The sequence below is a fragment of the Capricornis sumatraensis genome, chromosome 9 (assembly GCF_032405125.1).
Source record: "Capricornis sumatraensis isolate serow.1 chromosome 9, serow.2, whole genome shotgun sequence".
In the NCBI taxonomy this organism is placed as follows: Eukaryota; Metazoa; Chordata; class Mammalia; order Artiodactyla; family Bovidae; genus Capricornis; species Capricornis sumatraensis.
The window spans coordinates 3035623-3057086 of NC_091077.1; the positions used below are offsets into that span (position 1 = coordinate 3035623).

At 40.1% G+C, this 21464-nt stretch overlaps 1 protein-coding gene across 2 annotated transcripts in view; it reads left to right on the plus strand.

Moving 5' to 3' along the window:
- Positions 1-21464, plus strand: part of RNF130 (ring finger protein 130) — a 177605-nt gene that overhangs the window by 61020 nt on the left and 95121 nt on the right. For both annotated transcript variants that reach the window (XM_068980710.1, XM_068980709.1), the window contains exon 3: positions 2702-2952. In XM_068980710.1, the coding sequence (XP_068836811.1) occupies positions 2702-2952 (251 nt within the window). The remainder of the gene's footprint in view (positions 1-2701; positions 2953-21464) is intronic.

Below are 21464 nucleotides of genomic sequence, written 5' to 3' on the forward strand. Positions count from 1 at the left end.
TTTATGAGCTAAAACGAACGGTTGAGAGCCTAGTTCCTTTGCTGGTATTCTGATGATCTGCTCTTTTTCACTTTGTTTGACCAGCAGTGTTTTAGTGTCCTTTCCTGTCACTCTTTCCAGGCCCTTGCATTATAGTAGTATTTGGCTCCTCTGTCTAGTCCCTTTTAAGATTCTCCATTGCCCTTTGAGAGCAGTTGTAGTTTTCACGTAATCAAGAGCAGCTGTAAAGGAAAAACCTCCTCTGTGTGTGTCTCCTTTACTACTCACAAAGAAAACTTCCCTTCTGACACTTCTTCCTGGTCACGAAATGTTTGTGGGGTTTTCCCTGTACCGAGTGATTTTCAGCAACTCTAGCTGAGTATCCTGTAATTCAGTTTGATTCTGACAGTATCTGCCTGGTGTTAGCATCAGATCCCACAGGTGAAGAGCTCAGTCCCACAGGACACCCCAGCCGCGTTGTCGCCATGCCAGAAGCCAGTTGGCAGTCCAGGATTGTCACAAGTGCTTCTGACCCACCAGTTATATGCTGTGATTCCCTCAACCCCTTCCTTCTGTCTGAAGCTGTTCGAATGGCTGATAGAAGTCTGGGGGAAGCCTAACATTTACTGGTTTGTTTTAAAGATAAAGGGTAAAAGATACACAGGGCAAAGAGTGTGAGCAGGGGCGCTCTGGAGTGCTGTCCTCCACCTCCTCCGTGTGTTCACCAGCCTGGACATTCGTGGATCCCCATACCTTTGGGTTTTTATGCAGGCTTCACATTTCTAGTCCCTCTTCCTTCCCAAAGGACTGGGGATGGGGCTGAAAGGTCCAAGCTCCTCATCGCGGTTTGGTCTTTCTGGTGACCCGCCAACGATCCTGCTGCTATCCAGGAGCTCACCAAGATTCACCTCATTAGAACAAAAGACACTGCCGTCATCCAGGGGATTCCAAGGGATTTAGGGACTCTGTGTCAGGCACCAAGGTGAGAGACCTAATATTAGAACCAGAGGTGCTCCTAGTGCTGTTACTTAGGAAATTGCAAGCGTTTGGGAGCTTTGTCCCAGGAACCAGAGACAGACACCAATATATATCTTTTCTGTTATTTCACAGCAGAATGTTATTTCCATTCTCTTTGGGAAGTGGACATTAAGGAGCCTTGCTGATAGTATATAACTCAATAAATATTGTTGAAGGGATGGTTGAAATAATTAAATATTTCTTTTCCCAAACAGCTTTCCATTGAAATTAGGTGGTGCTCACGTAGTGTTGTTTTAATGAATGAAATTACATGGATCAGTTCCCTTGGCTACCTTTGCAGCTTTCCCAACTCCTTTTCCAGCTTGAGTCTTCAAGAGGGAGCCTCAGAATTGATTTCTAAAACTGTTTGTACCTGGTGTGATTATAAAGCAATGAGACTGATTGTCATGTGTCGTTTGTGGGATCCGTCTCAGTTACTTTATAGCCATACCTGGTATCTTATACCACAGAATATTGCATGTTGAACGGCATTTTAAAATCACTTAAGGTTTCTAACTGGAAATTTTAAATGGTTTAGCATCATTTTTGATTTTTTTCTAACTTACTGATCAGAACTCTTATATCAGAAAGATAATTAGATGTTAACTTGTTGCTTTAATTTGTAGTTTTCTTTTTGTTTTTGGGATTTTAATCAGTATTCTGATTAACTGTTTATTGAATTTCTTTTCAGTTGTAAATGGTCTTTGTACATTGTACAAGGATAGTCCTTTCAATTGAATATTATAAATGAAACATATAAATTGGGGTGAACAAAAAAGGAACCTTCCCCTAGTCCAGTGTACACATAGGACCTAAGATAGTTTCAACTGTTACTGATTAAAGATACCACCATTTGGCATTTTGCTGTTGACTGTTATCAAATGTCGGTCCTAAGTCAGTGAAATGATAAAGCTGTATATCCTGAGCTTCCTTCTTTCTGTTCCTTGTGCTGGTTCTACACACAATAGGTGCTCCATAAATGTTTATAAGAAAAGTTAATGCCAGCAAGCACCAACTTTTGTGCTATAAATAACAGTGTTTCTCTCCTTTTCATAAGGAATTGGGGCTCTCTAAAGCACATTTAAGATGGGAAAGGTTTTACAGTGAAACCTGCCGTGATTTCTGTCACATTTCTATTGCCGTGTAATACGATTCCCAGGTGGCTCAGTGGTCAAGAATCCGCCTGCCAATGCAGGGGACGCAGCTTCCATCCCTGGGCCCGGAAGATTCCATGGAGTGGGAAATGGCAGCCCACTCCAGTATTCTTGCTAGGGAAAGCCCATGGTCAGAGGAGCCTGGCGCTTTTCCTGCTTGGCTGCCATCCACAGGGTCGTGAAGAGTTGGGCACGACCGAGCAGCTGAGCATGGCTGCTGGATAATACAGTGTTGTGCACTGTCTCTTGTTACATTTGGCTGATTTAATGGTCTGTCTTTCGAATACAGCTGTAAGACAAATTAATACGGCTTTTACCACTACAGTCATTTTATGCTTTAAGTGTGTTTGTTTAAATCTTAAGTAGTGCACATCAAATTTCTTTTCCCACTTGGTGCCAGCATGCCCAATTACAGCTTCATTTCATGTGAATCTGCAAAACCTTGCCATTAGCAAAAATTGCAGTAGTTTTCCTAAGTAACATTTTTATATATTTGATATTCTGTAAATGTTAAATGTCACTTGAGTATATATATTTATTTTACATTACAGGCACTGGAGATATTATTGCTGTCATGATTACAGAATTGAGGGGTAAAGATATATTGAGTTATCTGGAGAAAAACATCTCTGTACAAATGACAATAGCTGTTGGAACTCGAATGCCGCCAAAGAACTTCAGCCGTGGTTCTCTAGTCTTCGTGTCAATATCCTTTATTGTTTTGATGATTATTTCTTCAGCCTGGCTTATATTCTACTTCATTCAGAAGATCAGGTATACAAATGCCCGGGACAGGAACCAGGTGAGCTACCAGTACTCTATAGTGATTAATGCTTACTAGCCGTAATTCATAAACATCTGTTGTAATCATACACAATATGAACATCTTTTCATTAAAAAATGGTCAAAAACATATCTATACAAGTGTTTTTAAGGATATTTGAAAAACCTAAATGGAGAAATTATTAAGTTTATAGTGATCACTTGGAATATTCCCGGTGAATGGTTAGCTTAATATTAGAGTGTGATATACCTAATTCTGGTAATTTGAAAAAAGATTGCAAAGTTGCATTTTTAAGCGGGTAACATTCGTTGTCAGTAGCAGGGGAGTTGGAAGGATGAAAGAGGGAGACTTTTCACTATATATACTTTTGTTCCATGTGAATTTTTTTTCCCATGTGAATTATCTGTCCTGTTTAAGCTTAGCCACGGGCATTGATGAGGTCAAAAAGGACCAATAGAAGAGATGTGTCTATCTAGTCAGCCTGGAAATTACATTGACCAGCACAGCCTAAGTACTCAGTATTAAGATGAATAAGGGCACAGGAAAAACAGTACACTGCCCTGTAGTAAAGGACTTACAGATGGTTTTCTGTCAGTTTGTTACTTATTAATAGTTTGTTTGATGTGCTACATACAGAATGTGTGCCCTGGAGCAGGTGTAACATGTTAGGTCCCAGTCCTAGGTATTTCTAAGAAACTAAGAAATAAATACTTTGGCCACCTGATGCAAAGAGCTGACTCATTTGAAAAGACCCTGATGCTGGGAAAGATTGAGGGCAGCAGGAGAAGGGGATGACAGAGGATGAGATGGCCAGATGGCATCACTGACTCAATGGACATGAGTTTGGGTAAGCTCTGGCAGTTGGTGATGGACGGGGAGGGCTGGCCTGCTGCAGCTCATGGGGTCGCAGAGAGTCGGACACAACTGAGTGACTGAACTGAACTGAACTGAAGAAGTAAATAGTGTGGAGCATGGTTTGAAGCCAGTTTTTTAATTATTTTTGGCTGCCTTGGGTGTTTGTTACTGCACACGGGCTTCCCTTAGTTGGGGTGAGCTGGGGCTACTCTAGTTGCAGTGCATGGACTTCATTGGAGTGGCCTCTCTCGTTGAGCACAGGCTCTAGGTACGTGGGCTACAGATACATGGGCTCACTAGTTGGGGTGCATGGGCACGGCATGTCCAGGAAGATTTCACATGCTGTGCCCATGTGTCACAACTGTTGAGCCCATGTACCTATATGGGACATGTACACAATGGAATATTACTCTTCTATTAAAAATAGTGCATTTAAGTCAGTTCTAATGGGGTGGATGAAACTGGAGCCTATTATACGGAGTGAAGTAAGTCAGAAAGAAAAACACCAGTACAGTATATTAACACATATATATGGAATTTAGAAAGATGGCAGTGATGACCCTGTATGCAAGACAGCAGATGTAAAGAGACACAGATGTAAAGAACAGACTTTCGGACTCTGTGGGAGAAGGCGAGGGTGGGATGATTTGAGAGAATAGCATTGAAACATGTATATTATGATAGGTGAAAACGATCACCAGTCCAGGTTTGATGCATGAGAAAGGGTGCTCAGGGCTGGTGCACTGGGAGGACCCAGAGGGATGGAATGGGGAGGGAGGCAGGAGGTGGGGTTCAGGATGGGGAACGCATGTAAACCCATGGCAGATTCATGTCAATGTATGGCAAAAACCACCACAATATTGTAAAGTAATTAGCTTCCAATTAAAATTTTAAAATAAAAAAAATTTTTTTATATAACAGAATTCTCTATTCAAACAGGGCACCTGTAAATCCCTATAGGGGATGGTGCAAGGTGGGGGTGTGTAAATTTTTCATCCTTCCTCATTCTAATGAAAAGAAGCATAGACTTTGGTATGGAGTTCAAATCCTGACTTTACTACCAATTTGCCACAGTCCCTCTTGCACAGTTTACATAGCTTCTCAACTTGTTTCTGCATCTGAAAGTATATATAAAACATCTGAAAAGTATAATTTATTGAACATTTGTGTGCCAGACTCTGTGCAGCATCCTACGTCTTTGAAATTTTTATCATGATAATTTTTATTATTTGTGAATTCAGGCCTACAGAAAGTTGTAAAAATAGTATAAAGTATTTTCTTGCCCTAATTCTCCAGCTGTAAACATTTTACCTTGTTTCCTTTTCTACATGTATCAGTTCAGTTCGGTTCACTTGCTCAGTCATGTCCAACTTTTTGCGACCCCATTGACTGAAGCATGCCAGGCTTCCCTGTCCATCACCAACTCCCGGAACTTGCTCAAACTCATGTCCCTTGAGTCAGTGATGCCATCCAACCATCTCATCCTCTATCATCCCCTTCTCCTCCTGCGTTCAATCTTCCCCAGCATCAGGGTCTTTTCCAGTGAGTCAGTTCTTCACATCAGGTGGTGAAAGTATTGGAGCTTCAGCTTCAGCATCAGTCCTTCCAGTGAATATTCAGGACTGATCTCCTTTAGGATGGACTAGTTGGATCTCCTTGTAGTCCAAGGGACTCTCAAGAGTCTTCTGCAACACCACAATTCAAAAGCATCAATTCTTCGGCACTCAGCTTTCTTTATGGTCCAACTCTCATGTCCATACATGACTACTGGAAAAACCGTAGCTTTGACTAGATGGACCTTTGTTGGTAACGTGATGTCTCTGCTTTTTAACATGCTGTTAAGGTTGGTGATAGCTTTTCTTCCAAGGAGCAAGTAAGTGTCTTAATTGCCTGGCTGCAGTCACCATCTGCAGTGATTTTGGAGCACAAGAAAATAAAGTCTGTCACTGTATCCATTGTTGTCCCATCTATATATGCTTTTTTTAAGAACTATTTCAGAGTAAATTTGGGATAAGATGTCCTTTTACACTTAAATACTTCATTGTACATTTTCTAAAAGCAAGAACATTTTCTTATATAGCCACAATATGATTATCAAGATAATGAAATTAACATTAATATCATTGTCTGATCTATATACCTTTTCTAAGTTTTGTAAAATTGTCTTAATAATGACCTTTATAGAAAAGAAAACCCTGGATTGGTCCAGTCAGATTGTTTGTTGTATTCAGTTGTCATGTCTCTTTTAACCTGTTCATGACATTGACATTATTGAAGATTATAATCCAGTTGTTTTGGATTTGAGCTTGTCTGATGTTTATTCCTTCATGATTAGGTTCAGGTTATCTTGTGTTTTTGTCAGAAGTACCTCCCAGGCTCTTCCATTTATTAATTTTTCATTTTGAGATAGTTGTAATTTCACATACATTTATAAGAAATAATGCAGAGAGATCCCAAATACCCTTCACCCATTTACCCCTAGATGTGAAATCTTCCATAACTATAGTAAATACCACAACCAGGATATTGATGTTGATACAATCCACTAATAGTCAGATTTTTCCAGTTAAACTTGTGCTGGTATGTGTGTAGCTCTTTGCAATTTCAGGTGACTGCCATCACAGTCCAGATACAGTCCTGTTATCACAAGGATCTGCCGGGGTCCAGCCCCGGTGATAACTTGGTTTACGTGGAAAGCCAGTAAAGTTTCAGACAAGGAGCTTGCACCATCTACGTTAGGCCACCAGCGTCCTCCTGAATAGCTGGGGGTTCCCCACCTTGGGCTCCCCCTCTTGTGGATCTTAGAAGCTGGGGCAAGTAAGTAGACATGGCGAGCCTCCACGCCCCAGATGGGAATTCAGCCTGAAAACAGAGTAAAGAGGAGACACAGGGGAAACCAGTCCAGCAACTTGCCCGGCCTCTATTGTCTAGAAAGGCCTTTTATACCTTTTTGATTGTACATAGATATCAATGGGTAATACAAAATTATGCAGCGTTAGCAGCCCAGACTCTTATCAAAACGAGGCTTTTCTCTCTGCATACAAGTCTTAGGTGATTTACATCATCTTCCGGCCAGAAAGGCCAATTAACATTTTACAGCCTTTTTTCTGATAAGGGTATGTCAACCAGAAGACTTATTTGTGTTGTTCTTCCCAAAGTCTGGTGCCACTCTCAGAAAGCACTAAATAAAGTTACATTCTTACATAGCAAAGATACAGCAATTTATAACAAGTAAAAGGAGAACAGTGATTTATAACAGAAGAAAAGTAATTAACTCAAAAGTCTAGTGTTGTTAACATCAAAACTACTATATATCTTTTTCCATATCCCATTTACATTGATTAACATCCTCCCAGGTGCCTAAAAGATAAAGAATATGGAGGCCTAGTGGCAATCATTGAGTCAACAGTGAAAACCCATCACCAAAATGATTTTTAGCTCTTTAGAAAAGGCTCTGTATCTTTAAGATGCTTTAAGCTTTGTGCTTCTCGCGGTTGGGGGGCTGTAAGCAATTCACAAGCTGTAAGAGGTCCAGGGGAACCTGTTAGGCAAGCTAGAGAGTTATCAGAGGGGGTTTAACTGAAACATCCCTTTCAATGCAGAAGACTAAAGCCCTGGGTTGACTTTTTCCAGAGAATATCAGAAGAGTGGAAAAGCAGGCGGATTCTTATTTTGGGGGGTACATGCTCAGGAAATACCAGGGGGAAAACCTGAGGTCTGATTAGCCTTGCCATCAGAGCTCTGCCACATGACCTTGTCATGGGTGGAATTCCTCACGCTGGCTCCAGGCAAGGATCCTTTGTGCAGATTCTTTGATAGTCAGCCATAGCCACCTCCCTCTCTCCTACACTGTGCCTAACCCCTGACTACACTAGTCTGTTTCCCCACTCTATAGTTTTGTCGTGTCAAAAATGGTATATAAATGGAATCATAGAGTACTTAACTTCTAGAGTTTGGATTTCTTCATCTAACATATTCCCTTGAGATCGTCCCAAATTGTATGCATCAATAATTTATTTCTTTTTATTGGTGACTAGTATTCTGTATCTTGGATGTACCATAACTTGGTAACCAAGTTACTTCCTGTTTTGGCTAGTATAAATAAAGTGACCATGAACATTCGTGGACAGGTTTCTGCATGAGCATAAGTTTTCATTTCCCTGGCATAAATGTTCAGTAGTGTAATTTTTGAGTTATTTTGATAGGTGCATATTTAATGTTGTAAGGAATTGCCATTCTCTTTTCCCAAGCAGCTGTACTGTTTTACGTTCCCAATTCTTCTGCATCCTTGCCAGCATTTGGTGTGGTCACTGTCTTTCATTGCCGTCATTCTGATGGGTGTACAGTGACATCTCCTCTGCGATGTTAGTCTGTGTCTCCCCAGTGACTGGTGGTGTCGGCCATCCTTCCCTGCCAGACGCCATCTGCATGTCCTCCATAGTGAGAGGGTTTGTCTTTTACCTGCTTCTACTGCTTCATTTCTTACTGTGGAGTTCTGAGTGTTCTTTATACATTCTGAATACAAGTCTTTTGTCACAATTAATGGTTTGCAAATATTTTCTCTGATGTTCTTTTGAAGAGCAAAATTTTTAATTTTGGTGAAGCTTAATTTATCAATGTTCCCTTTATGAATTATGCTTTTTCTGACAAGTGTAAAAATTCTTTGCCTAACCCTGGATACCAAAGATTTTCTAATTCTTTTCAAAAAGTTTTATATTTTATATCTGACCCATTTTAAATTACATTTTATATAAAGTGTGAGGCTTAAATTGAAGTTCCTTTTTATACTTAGGTTTGTCCAATATTGTACCTTTGTCAAAAAACTCAGTTGGGCACATTTGTGTGGGTATATTTCTGGGTTTTCTGTTGGACCCATCCAGTGTCTATGTTCATACCACACTGTCTTCTTACTTAAGCTATATATTATGCCTAACTGTTGGGTACAGTGATCCCTCCCATTTTATTTTCCTTTTCAGGATTGTTTTATCTATTCTAGGTCCTAGAGTCTTTTCATACAAATTTTAGAAAAAGTATGTCTCTGTCTCTATCAAAACAAAAAAAAAAACTTGCTGGGATTTTGATGTAAATGTGTTAAACCTATTGATAATTTGAGGAGAATCTGTATATTTATCATGTTAAATCTTTCAGTTCATGAACCTTGTTTTCCCTTTTTTTTTAGGTCTTTTTTCCCCTTTTAATAGCATTTTATTCTTTTCAGCATATAGATCCTCTCACGTTTTAAGTTTATACCTAAGAATTATGATTTGTTTGGAATGACTATAAAAACTAATGTAATAGCAAATGGACTCTAGATGTGTTTTTACTTTCAGGTTCCACATGCTTATTTTAAGAATATCAAAATATGATTGAATTTTTTATATCAGTTTTGTATTCTACAACCTTGGTAAACTCACTTATTATAAATTGCTTGGGATTTTCTGTATAGACAGTCATGTTATCTGCTGCTACTGCTGCTGCTGCTAAGTCGCTTCAGTCATGTCCGACTCTGTGTGACCCCATAGACAGCAGCCCACCAGGCTCCTCTGTCCCTGGGATTCTCCAAGCAAGAACACTGGAGTGGGTTGCCATTTCCTTCTCCAATGCATGCATGCATGCATGCATGCTAAGTCACTTCAGTTGTGTCCAACTCTGTGCGACGGCATGGACAGCAGCCCACCAGGCTCCTCTGTCCACAGGATTCTCTAGGCAAGAATACTGGAGTGGTTTGCCATTTCTTTCTCCAGATGTTATCTGCAAATAGTGACTATTTAAATTGTTCCTTTCCAACCTTAGTGCTTTATTTCATTTTCTTGCCTTATTGCAATGGCTAGAACTTTCAGAAGTATGCTGAATAACTGTAATGGAAAGAGTGGGCATCCTTGCTTGTGCCCAATCTTAGAGGGAAGGGTTCAGACTGTTGTTGTTAAGTAAGTTGATATGTGGATAACTGCCATGTTTGTTACCAAGTTGAGGAATTCTCTCCCTCTTTTTAGTGTGCTGAGAATTTTTATCACCAGTGGGTGCTTGATTTTGTCACGTGCTTTTTATGCATCAGTTGATGTCATCATATGATTTTTTGTTTTCTTCTTTAGCCTGTGGTGGATTGCATTTGTTGATTTTTGAATGTTGAACAAGCCTTGCATACCTGGAATAAACTGTACTTGGTATAGTCTTACACACCTGGAATAAATCCCACTAGGTTATGGCATATAATATTTTGTGCATTGCTGGATTTGATTGGCTAGTACTTTGTTGAGGATTTTGGTATCTTAAGTTCATGAGAGATACTGGTTTGTAGTTTTGAGGGATAAGCTGTAAAAACTTAATTTCTTTAATGGTTAAAAGAATGTTTAGGTTGTGTTTCATCTTTTTGGGGGATTTTGAGAAATTGGCCCATTTGTTATATATTGTCATACTTACGAACGTAAAATTGTTCATAGTATTCCCTGTTCTTTTAATGACTGCAGTGTCTGTACTGATATTTCCTGCTCATTCCTGATTTTAATTATTTGTAGCTTCTCTTTTTATCTTCACTCCTGAGAAATTTCTCTTTTTTAAAAAATTTATTTATTTTAATTGGAGGCTAACTACTTTGCAGTATTGTAGTGGTTTTTGCCATACATTGACATGAATCACCCATGGGTGTACATGTGTTCCCCATCCTGAGCCCACCTCCCACCTCCCTCCCCATCCCATTCCTCTGGGTCATCCCAGTGCACCAGCCCCAAATACCCTGTATCATGCATCGAACCTGGACTGGCGATCTGTTTCACATATGATAATATACATGTTTCAATGATATTCTCTCAAATCATCCCACCCTCACCTTCTCAGTTTTATTGATTCTTTTCAAAAACAAGTTTCCTTGAATTTTAAAAGATAGGAACTTAGATTATTTATTTGAAAACTTTTCTCTTTCTGTTGTAAGCATTTACTGCTGTTTTCTCTCATCACTATTTTAACTGTGTCCCATATGCTTTGATATCCTCTATATTCATTCAACTTTATGTAATTTTTTTCTTCTGAGACTTCCTCTTTGACCTGTAATACACACTTATTTAGAAGTGTTTTGTTGAGTTTTCACTTGTTTGGAGATTTTGCTGTTGTCTTAGCGTTCAGTTCAGTCACTCAGTCATCTCCGACTCTTTGCGACCCCATGGACCCATTGCCAGGCCTCCCTGTCCATCACCAACTCCCAGAGTTCACTCAAACTCACGTCCATCGAGTCAGTGATGCCATCCAGCCATCTTATCCTCTGTTGTCCCCTTTTCCTCCCGCCCCCAATCCCTCCCAGCATCAGAGTCTTTTCCAGTGAGTCAACTCTTCGCATGAAGTGGCCAAAGTACTGGAGTTTCAGCTTTAGCATCATTCCTTCCAAAGAAATCCCAGGGCTGATCTCTTTCAGAATGGACTGGTTGGATCTCCTTGCAGTCCAAGGGACTCTCAAGAGTCTTCTCCAACACCACAGTTCAAAAGCATTAATTCTTCGGCGCTCAGCTTTCTTCACAGTCCAACTCTCACATCCATACATGACCACTGGAAAAACCATAGCCTTGACTAGACGGACCTTTGTTGACAAAGTAATGTCTCTGCTTTTGAATATGCTGTCTAGGTTGGTCATAACTTTCCTTCCAAGGAGTAAGCATCTTTTAATTTCATGGCTGCAATCACCATCTGCAGTGATTTTGGAGCCCCCCAAAATAAAGTCTGACACTGTTTCCCCATCTATTTCCCATGAAGTGATGGGACCAGATGCCAAAATCTTTGTTTTCTGAATGTTGAGCTTTAAGCCAACTTTTTCACTCTCCTCTTTCACTTTCATCAAGAGGCTTTTTAGTTCCTCTTCACTTTCTGCCATAAGGGTGGTGTCATTGCATATCTGAGGTTATTGATATTTCTCCCAGCAATCTTGATTCCAGCTTATGCTTCTTCTAGCCCAGCGTTTCTCATGATGTACTCTGCATATAAGTTAATGCACAATCACAGTTGCACTCATCTCACACACTAGTAAAGTAATGCTCAAAATTCTCCAAGCCAGGCTTCAGCAGTACTTGAACCGTGAACTTCCAGATGTTCAAGCTGGTTTTAGAAAAGGCAGAGGAACCAGAGATTAAGTTGCCAACATCTGTTGGATCATCGAAAATGCAAGAGTTCCAGAAAAACATCTACTTCTGCTTTATTGACTATGCTAAAGCCTTTGACTTTATGGATCATAATAAACTGGAAAATCCTGAAAGAGATGGGAATCCCGGACCACCTGACCTGCCTCTGGAGAAACCTATATGCAGGTCAGGAAGCAACAGTTAGAACTGGACATGGAACAACAGACTGGTTCCAAATAAGAAAAGGAGTATGTCAAGACTGTCTTTAGTGTTACTGATTTCTAATTAGATTTCATTATGATCAGAGAAATACTCTGTATGATTTCAGTTCTTTTAGATTTGTTGAGGTTTGTTTTATGGTCTCAGATCTAGTCTGTTTGGGTGAATGTCTGATGGGTGCTTGGGGAAAAAGTGTATATTCTGCTATTGGGTAGAATTTTTTGTAGATGTCGACTAGATCAATGCACTCAGCTTGCTTTTAAGAGGTCAGGGAGGGGGAAGTTCACTTTCCCAGCGGACCCTGCTGAAACCATTGTGGGAAGAGGGGTGCAGTTTTTCCATTGGTGATCTGCTAGAGTAAGATGTGTGTAGCCCACTCTTCCTGGTACTTGAGCTTGGGGAAGGAGGCTCTTTTTTTGGACTAGGGTAGGGGTGGGGATCTGTTCCTGTTGGCAGTACCAGATTGGAGGCTTCTGCAGCATCTTGTGTGAGACATATGAGGCCAGGAAACTCACTACCCAGCATTCAAGTCTTAAGGCCCCTAGGCAGCTCACCTCCTCTACCTTTCAGAGACTTACTATGCTGGTTTGTTGTGTTTTGTCTAGGGCTTTTTAGGTGTAGAGGGGTGCACCTGGGAAGAATAGGGCCTCTCCCTTGTAGGAGAACTGAGAGTTCCTATAACATCTCACATGATTTTTGACTTGGATATAGGTGATTTGAAGTGATAAAGGGATATTAGATGAAAGGGTTAACTGATCTAAAACTATGACACTTTCATAGAAAAGATTATTGGATATGCGTGTATAAAATAAAGTTTACAGCCTTAAAATAGAATGCACCAATTTGCTGAGATTTTTGACGGAATGAATGCCTGCTAAGTCACTTTAGTCATGTCTGTCTGCGACCCCATGGACTGTAGCCCACCAGGGTCCTCTGTCCATGGAATTCTCCAGGCAGTAATACTGGAGTGGGTTGCCATTCCCCCCTCCAGGGGATCTTCCCGACCCAGCAAAGTCTCTTACGTCTCCTGCATTGGCAGGCAGGTTCTTTATCACTAGCGCCACCTGAGAAGCCCTTTTGAGAAAGAGAATAGCCATAAAATTGAGTTCTGATGAAATGGAGGGATACACAGTCAGATCAGCAATAACAAGTTGACAGCATTTATTTATTTATCTTCAAAGCACCTGGCAAGAAATTCTATCCAGTGTTATCTGAAGAAAATAGAAGTCAGCTGAAGTTCTTCAGCTTCTTTGAATGGCAGAAGCATAGCATTGAAGTGTTCTTTTACCCACCGTCTTTAACCAGTGATATTGCCTTCTTTTTTAAATTGAAAATTTTAACCAGTGTAATATATGGGTATGAGTTTTAAGAATAAATGGTACTGTAGAGTTTGGTTCCTTGCCTAGTCTTTTCTCCTTCTAATTCTTGTTTGCCAGCAACAAGTCATCTCTTTCAACTCTTTTTCTCTCTTCCTTCTGTTACTAACTTAACATAACTAACTAGCATGCTGTACTCCTTTTTAAAATAAATTTAAAGGTGTCTTTTAAATGTATTGTTGCCATTATGGGAAACTAAAAGTAAAATGCTCAAGAGTAGTTCTAAAAGGGTGTTCTCTGCAAGCAAGCCCTCTAATGTTGGTTTGAAGGTAGTGCTTCTCAAGGACTTTTGAAAAAAGCAGATTGTTTACCCCAGGAGCCTGCTCTTTAGTAGTACTTTAGTTAGCACCCAGCATGGGCCCTGTGTGTAATGAAGGACTCAGCACAGTCACCATCTGGTGTAGACCGCAAACGGAAACTGGCTTTGTGGCTGACTGCACACAGACTTCCTAAGCATTCTTTCCCAGACTCAACTATAGCAGGGTCTGGTATTCTGACCTTTGTTCCTCCTTCCGTTTTTTCCTAAGGTTGAGAAGCAAATTTGATGACATTTCATTTGGCTTGAAAAGCTTAGCTTGTCAAAATTAAACACAAGCAAAGGCGGCAGCACCTCAACTGGTTGAAACCTTTCACTATTTTAAAAGAGAAACCAGAACTGTTCCCAAAGGAAAAAAAGTAAGCTTAATGAGAGACTCATTTTCTCCCAGAAACTGTCATCGTGAAGCAGTTCTTTCTATAGAATATGCTATCTTTTAAAAAGAAGTAGTTAGATTGTTAAGTGAAAAATGAACATTACCTTGATTTTGAATGGATTACTCTCCTCAGTATCAGATAAGTATGATGACGCCTCGTGCATGGCAAGTTCTGTACATTGTTTTCAGTGTGTTATTGTTATTATCTAAATATTATTGATTTGGAGAGAACAGGGAAAGCAGATAAAACCAGTATATAAGCTTGTAATTAAAAAAAGAATATGCTACCACAGAGAGCCATATGTTGTAAATAACTTTCTAAGCACAGTGCAGTGTACACAGTTGATTCCGTTTTACATGTGAAATAAGAATCTAATGCTTTGGCTTTTTAGATCACTTTCAGATACCTGTGGTTGCTCTTCCTGAAAATTTGTTAGAATACATCTAGATACAAACAGATCAGATGATGGCTAATGGTAAACTTAAATGTCACCTTATAACAAGACAGTGATAGTTATTTCATATAAGAGGCTAGATATGTGGTATGTTTTATTGAATGGGTACTTAAACTTTTTTCACAATTACATAGTTAATATTGTACCCTAAATCTCAAAGTGGTCGAGTTTTACAAACCAGAACAATAAAACTTTTATTTAACTACTGAGGAATAAGGTAGATATTAGAAAAAAATTCCATAACCTAGGACTACTGAGTTTAGAAGACCTTCTTATGAAACTCCTGGTGAAAATGCATATGGTTTCCAAGGTACTTAAAACTCATTAAAGCTACTCACCAAAATGTGTATACCGTATTCTTAGACTTCCTACATATCTCAAGGCTACTGAAGGTGAAACATGCTTCTGTTGCCCATTTTTATCTTGGAAGTTAGCTAATTGGAAAATGGACTTGTGTGGGACAATATGGATGCGTACTGAATATTCTTCAGAGGAAGACTAGTACTTTGCGTACATAATCTTTGAAAATGGTGGGTTTGAAAAGTCTTTTCCATCTAGACTGGAGGGGGAGAAGTTGCATACTGTCAAGGTTTTTCCCATAGGAATAGATTATGTAGTCAAAAAAGACAGATTTCTTCATTATTGGGTGGTAGATTGAATTTCATTATGTTTTTTAGGGACTAACAATTCAGAACTAGAAAAAGGAAAATAGATCTTTGAACTGAGAATGTATTATTTTACCACTTTTTAAGTACATTGCAAGTTACTTCTTTTTCATGTCCTGCTATTCTGATCAGTTTACATTGATAAATATCACTTTCCATATTCAGAAGCTATATACCTTCTAAATGTTATATCTAAGCTTAAGACTTTGTTTTCCTAGCACAGAATATTCTCTTGAGATCAGAGTGTTTCTGAGACATTCAGTTCTACATCCTTGGCATTTACCATAGGGCCTGGCATGTCACAGTATCTCAGTAAATGCTTAAATGAATTAAAAGAATAAGAGTGCATTCTATTGGGAAGTCAGACAGGTATAATCAAAATACTGTGTAGTTTAAGAGTTATTCTTTTGGGGCAGAGTGATATTGCTAGAGTGATATCACAGAGAAGGTAGTGACATTTGAGCTGAATTTTAAAGGATAAGACTTCATCAGACAGAAACTGGGCAGAAAGGCAAAGGGATTGTTTTCACAGAGCTGTGGGGAGCTGAAAGGAGAGACAGCAGAGTTGAATCACATCAGAAAAAGGGAGGAGACCTGAGACTGAACCTATCCTGGATGAGCACATTGACTATGGAAGATGAAGGGCTTGACTCTTGTGCTGAAAGATTCAGACTTTACTCTAAAAGCAGTAGGAGTCATCAGAAGGATTTTGTTTTTTGTTTTCTGTTAAGGACAGGCTTGGGGGAAAGAGTTCCTAAAGAGGAAAATATTGAAGAGCAAAGGAAAATAATATTAATAAAACAAGGTTATGTACAGAGCTGGGAGAAGGATTAGGCCACAGACAGGTGGTTACCTTGGAAAAGCACTGGGGATACTCTTTTTCAGAAAAAAAGGGAAAAGGTAATAGTGATGAGAGAATGAATGAAAGAAGGTGCTTTCAGTTACTTCAATCAGGGAAAAATTATATTCACAGCACCTAGATTTCATCAATGTCTAAAAGAAGAAAATCCAACTATCTGCTAATGCAGACCTAATTCTGAATCTTTGGGAAAGTTTTGATGATTGAAACAGAAACCTGAGATGAGTCTCATTAAAGTGACCTACCATCAGTCCACTGAGAACCGTCTCATTGTGAACAGATTATTCCTGTTAAATAAAGCAGTATGTGTTGTTTTAAATTGTTTTCTACCAATTTAAAACTTTTGGACACGTGCATCCATATGTAGAATACTGTTCATGTTATTACTGATGTCTTTACACCAGTGAAACAAATAAATATGGCCCTTGATAATCAACATCCCTTCATATTTTATAAATGGGAAATCTTTAGGCATATAGGATGGAAAAATGAACTGGGCTGGAAAGTCAGGAGACCAAAGGTTCTGCTCTCAACACTTTTACTAGCTTTAGATAAATCACCTCACTTCTCTCTGGCTTTGGATTTTCTCCTTTGTAAAATAATACATCCCTCTGTGGTTTTGTCCCATGCCATAATATTCCGTATGTAATGAGGTGGAAACTTGAGTAGCCTTGTTACCTAAAGTACAGAGAATATGAGTGAGTAGATAGAGGGTTATGGGACATGCTTTGGAGCTGGGGTTGCTATTTTATACTTAGGTTTTGTGTGTGTGCTCAGTTGCCTATGACTCATTGCCCGCCAGGACTGTAAACCTGCCAGGCTTCTCTGTACATGGAATTTTCCAGGCTTGAATACTGGAGTGGGTTGCTCCAGGGGATTGTCCCGACCCAGAGATCAAATCCGAGTTTCTTACATCCTGTGCAGTACTGGTAAATTCTTTACCACTGTGCCACCTGGGAAGCCATACTGAGTTTAGTGAGTCTCAAACTGCAGTATGCAAAAGAATGGTATGAGGACACTTTTCCCCTCCCCCTCCTCTTCTCCTTTTCCTCCTCCTTCTCCTCCTTCACTTTTAAAACCTGCAAATTCCAAGACGCCTCCCCCTCCATCAAGAATATATAGAACTATACCCCAAAAAAGGTCTTAATGACCCAGATAACCGCAGTGGTGTGGTCAGTCACCTAGAGCCAGACATCCTGGAATGCAAAGTCAAGAGGACCTTAGGAGGCAACACTATGAACAAAGCTAGTTGAGGTGACGGAATTCTAGGTGAGCTATTTAAAATCTTAAAAGATGATGCTGTTGAAGTGCTACACTCAGTATGTTCAGCAAATTTGGAAAACTCAGCAGTGACCACAGGACTGGAAAAAGTCACTTTTCATTCCAGTCCCAAAGAAGGGCAGTGCCAAAGAATGTTCCAACTAAGGATAGTTGCGCTCATTTCACATGCTAGGAAGGTTCTACTCAAAATTCTTTAAGGTAGGCTTCAGCAGTAGATGAACTGAGAACTTACAGATGTACAAGCTGGCTTTCGAAAAGGCAGAGGAACCAGAGTGCAAATTGCCAACGTTCGTTGGATCATGGAGAAAGCAAGGGAGTTCTAGAAAAGCATCTACTTCTGCTTTATTGACTACATGAAAGCCTTTGGCTGTGTGGATCACAACAACTGTGGAAAATTCTTAAAAGAGATGGGAGTACCAGACCACCTTAGCTATCTCCTGAGAAACCTGTATGCAGGTCAAGAAACAAGTGTTAGAAGTAGACATGGAACAACTGACTGGTTCACAATTGGGAAAGGAATACCACCAGGCTATATATTGTCACCCTGCTTATTTAACTTCTGTGTAGAGTACATCATGTGAAATGCTGGGCTGGATCAATCACAAGCTGGAATCAAGATTTTCAGGATAAATATCAACAACCTCAGATATGCATATGATACCACTCTAATGGCAGAAGCAAAGAGGAACTAAAGAGCCTCTTGATGAGGGTGAAAGAGGAGAGTGAAAAAGTTGGCTTGAAACTCAGTATTCAAAAAACTAAGATCATGGCATCTGGTCCCATCATTCCATGGCAAATAGAAGGGGGAAAAGTGGAAGCAGTGATGTTATTTTCTTGGGCTCCAAAATCACTGCAAACTGTGACTGCAGCAATAAAATTAAAAGATGCTTACTCCTTGGAAGGAAAGCCATGACAAACCTAGGCAGCATATTAAAAATCAGAGACATCACTTTGCCGACCAAGGTCCATGAACCTCGTGGAGGTGATAGAATTCCACCTGAACTATTTCAAATCCTAAAAGATGATGTTTAAGTGCTGCACTCAATATGCCAGCAAATTTGGAAAACTCATCAGTGGCCACAGGACTGGAAAAGGTCAGTTTTCATTCCAATCCCAAAGAAAGGCAATACCAAAGAATGTTCAAATGACTGCACAGTTGTACTCATCTCACACACTAGCAAAGTAATGCTCAAAATTGTCCAAGCTAGGCTTAACACATGAACCGAGAACTTCCAGATGGTCAAGCTGGATTAAGAAAAGGCAGAAAAACCAGAGATCAAATTGCCCACTTCCGCTGGATCATACAAGAAGCAAGAGAATTCCAGAAAAACATCTACTTCTGTTTCATTGACTAAACTAAAGCCTTTGACTGTGGGGATCACAACAAACTGTGGAAAATTCTTAAAGAGAGGGGATACCAGACTACCTTATCTGCCTCCTGAGAAATCTTTATGCAAGTCAGGAAACAATAGTTAAAGCTAGACATGGAACAATTGGCTGGTTCGAAATTGGGAAAGGAGTATGTCAAGGCTGTGTATTGTCACCGTGCTTATTTAATTTATATGCAGAGTACATCATGAGAAACGCTGGGCTGGAGGAAGCACAAGCTGGAATCAAGATTGCTGGGGGAAATATCAATAACCTCAGATATCCAGATGACACCACCCTTATGGCAGAAAGTGAAGAGGAACTAAAAAGCCTCTTGATGAAAGTGAAAGAGGAGAGTGAAAAAGTTGGCTTAAAGCTCAACATTGAGAAAACTAAGATCATGGCATCTGGTCCCATCACTTCATGGCAAATAAGGGGAAACAGTGGAAACAGTGGCTGACTTAATTTTTTGGGCTCCAAATCACTGCAGATGGTGACTGCAGCCATGAAATTAAAAGACGCTTACTCCTTGGAAGGAAAGTTATGACCAACCTAGATAGCATATTCAAAAGCAGAGACATTACTTTGCCAGCAAAGGTCCATCTAGTCAAGGCTATGGTTTTTCCAGTAGTCATGTATGGACGTGAGAGTTGGACTGTGAAGAAGGCTGAGCGCCGAAGAATTGATGCTTTTGAACTGTGGTGTTGGAGAAGACTCTTGTGAGTCTCTTGGACTGCAAGGAGATCCAACCAGTCCATCCTAAAGGAGATCAGTCCTGGGTGTTCATTGGAAGGACTGATGCTGAAGCTGAAACTCCAATACTTTGGCCACCTCATGTGAAAAGTTGACTTATTGGAAAAGACCCTGATGCTGGGAGGGATTGAGGGCAGGAAGAAAAGGGGACAACAGAGGATGAGATGGCTGGATCACATCACCGACTGGATGGACATGAGTTTGGGTAAACTCCAGAAGTTGGTGATGGACAGGGAGGCCTGGCGTGCTGTGATTCATGGGGTCGCAAAGAGTTGGACACGACTGAGTGACTGAACTGAACTGAACAGATGAAGGTGAAAGAGGAGAGTGAAAAAGCTGGCTTAAAAGTTAACAAAAAATAAGATCGTGGCATCTGCTCCTGTCAGTTCATGGCAAATATATGAGGAAACAATGGAAATAGTGAGAGATTTTATTTTGTGGGGCTCCAAAATCACTGCACATGGTGACTGCAGCCATGAAATTAAAAGGTGCTTGCTCTTTGCAAGAAAAGCTATGACCAACTTAGACAGCATATTAAAAAGCAGAGACATTACATGGCCAACAAAGGTCTGTCTAGTCAAAGCTATGGTTTTTCCATTAGTCATGTATGAATGTGAGAGTTGGACCATAAGGAAAGCTGAATGCCAAAGAATTGATGCTTTTGAGCTGTGTGTTGGAGAAGACTCTTGAGAGTCCCTTGGACTGCAAGGAAATCAGTCCTGAATATTCATTAGAAGGACTGATGCTGAAGTTGAAGCTCCAATACTTTGGCCACCTGATGTAAAGAACTGATTCATTGGGAAAGACCTGATGCTGGGAAAGATTGAAGGCAGGAGGAGAAGGGGGTGACAGAGGATGAGATGGTTGGATGGCATCACCAACTCAATGGACATGAGTTTGATCCAGCTCTGGGAATTGGTGATGGACAGGGAAGTCTGGCATGCTGCAGTCCACGGGGTCACAGAGTCGGACAGGATTAAGTGACGGAACTGAACTGATGGTTTTTCCAGTAGTCATATATGAATGTGAGTGTTGAACTATAAAGATGGCTGAGCACTGAAGAATTGATGCTTTTGAATTGTATTGCTGGAGAAGACTCTTGAGAGTCCCTTGGACTGTAAGGAGTTCAAACAGTCAATCCTAAAGGAAATCAGCTCTGAATACTCATTAGAAGGACTGAAGCTGAAACTGAGTCTCTGATGGTGATGTCCCTGATGCTGGAGAAGATTGAAAGCAAAAGGAGAAGAGGGCAGTAGAGGATGAGATGGTGGGATAGCATCACCGACTCAATGGCCATGAACTTGAGCAAACTCCAGGTGATAGTGGAGTACAGAGGAGCCTGGTGTGTTACAGTCCATGGGGTTGCGAAGAGTTGGACATGACTTAGCAACTGAACAACATCTCCACCTCCAGTCTTTCTGGGAAGTCAGGCTAGGACGTACTTAGTAGCTCTCTGGGCCAGTTACTTAATCTCTCTGTGCTTCAGTCTCTTCTATAAAATGAGAATAATGTAATTCTTATAAAATGATCGTGAAGATGTCCTGAATCAGTACATGTGAAGGTCTTACCACAGTACCTAGCACACTGTGTACTGAATAAATCTTACTTACTATATCATCATTATCATATTGTTATTAAGCACTCAAGGTAGATTTAAAGCATTTGCCGCACAAACTATATCTTAAAAAAACAACCTGGCATTGGTAGTGAAGTGAAGGTAAGGAATCTTAATAAAAAGTTATCTTCACAAAAGGAATTTTTGCTTCATCTTAGATATTTGGAAGTCACCAGGAGTTGAGATATGTGTGTCACAAAGTGATGGGAAATATTGAGGGAGGTATTTAAAACTCAAGGGATCATCCAGAAGAAGATAATAACACAGACGCCAAGTCCAAAGAAAAAATA